Here is a 1662-nt window from a genome sequence, read left to right on the forward strand (position 1 = left end):
CGTAGGTAACAAGTCCCTGCATGAGCCATTTCTCTTAAAGGTAAGAAGTTTTGCTTTCCATGAGGAGCTGGCATGTTTTTCTTTTTAACAATATTTACATATTACTATTTAATTTCCCCAGTCAAAACTTTCTGTTCTAGTTTATGTTTGTCTTATCTTGATTTTTGTCTTTGATTATATTTTATAACTTTTATCAGTGTTTGTCATAATTTGTCTACAAATCCTGTGTATACTAAAGCCAGGCATACACACATATTAACAGAAACAACTGATGACCTCTAACGATTGCTGGAGTCCATGCACTAAATGCTTTCTTCCTATTATTTCAGGTTCTCTGGAGAGGACACTAAACAGAATTATACTACTCAAACTCTATTTCTCAAATTAAAAAAAAAATACAAACTGCAATATCTTCCTGTAATAATCATACCATATCTATGTAAGTCCAAAACTCCATAATAAAGTCAGTTGTGTTAAAAGCTCAATTCTCAAAATTATACATACATATTTCCTTCTTAATCATTAAAAAGTTTCCACCCTCACCCCACCCTCTCTCCAAACTAGGTATTACTCAAGCAGCATCAAGTTCAACAAAGTCTACCACATATCTAAAATCAGGGAAGACAGGAGGTCCCATAGTGCAAAGTCCTCCTTAGCTAACTGGTACTGGGGGAAAAAAAATGGAAACAGCTAACACAAAAAGTGGGAAGGGAATTGGAATGGGCAGCCTCACAAAAGACTTTTATAATTTTTACCAATTTACAAATATTTATGGTATCCACCAAGTCCAAGAGAGCAGACCAAACTACAGAGTGTTTCTGCAGGTCTTCCTCTCCTTACGTCAGGTCCCCCTTTCAGGAATCATTAGGAAGTCCAAACAGCTTCACAGTCCCAGCTTCCTGGCTGCTGTCATATTTGCCATCTTTGTCATCACAGGCAAATGCCAGCAGAGGTCTTTTGGGGTGCCAAGCCACAGTGAAGGTTGGGGACTCACACTGCACTTCCCATAGTTTGTCTCCTTTAGTGTTTACAGTGGCAATGCATTTTGTAGTCCTCACATCCCAGATGCGAATGGTTTTATCACCAGATGCAGTGACGAAGAGGTCAGGATTACTGGGATGCCAACAAAGCTGGTCCACACTATCCCCATGTCCCCGATAGTTGTTTTCTTTGACCAATCGGTCCTTCTCCAGCAAAAAGACCCTGGCCGTCTTGTCGAAAGATCTGGAGGCTAAGCGACGCCCGTCGCAGCTCCAGGCCACTGAATGCACCTTGGCACTGTGAGCCGGGAACTCGCGCGTCTTGCTGTGGCCCCGGAACAGCTCCTGCATCCCGAGCACATCGCGCGACGGGCCACTGCTCACCGAGCACCAGGGGGCCATAGTGCCTGCGCCACTCTGACCCAGCGCCGAGGGCCCCATGGCTGCCGTGGGCACCGCCATGCCGAGGTTTCAGCCGGTTCCTCCAATTCTTGACTTAGGAATAATGCTGCGACAGTCACAGGAGTGCAGATGTCTCTTTGACATACTGATTCCATTTACTTTGGATATATACCCAGTAGTAGGATCACTGGGTTATGTGGTGGTTCTTTTTTTAATTCTTTGAAAACTCCGTGTGGTTTTCCATAAGCTCTATTTTAGTCAGCGTTTTCATTGCTGTGAC

General features: G+C 43.6%; 1 protein-coding gene across 1 annotated transcript; it reads right to left on the reverse strand.

The window, feature by feature from the left end:
- Positions 1–854: 854 nt before the first annotated feature.
- On the reverse strand, positions 855–1457 carry LOC306668933 (THO complex subunit 3-like; the record flags this gene model as incomplete). The annotated part of the gene is made up of 1 exon (XM_079152650.1): positions 855–1457. The coding sequence occupies exon 1, from the start codon at positions 1440–1442 to the stop codon at positions 855–857; it is 588 nt and encodes a 195-aa protein (XP_079008776.1). The 5' UTR covers positions 1443–1457.
- Between the last annotated feature and the right edge of the window lie 205 nt (positions 1458–1662).

Source organism: Sciurus vulgaris, assembly GCF_902686455.1.
Source record: "Sciurus vulgaris genome assembly, chromosome: 8".
Lineage (NCBI taxonomy): Eukaryota > Metazoa > Chordata > Mammalia > Rodentia > Sciuridae > Sciurus > Sciurus vulgaris.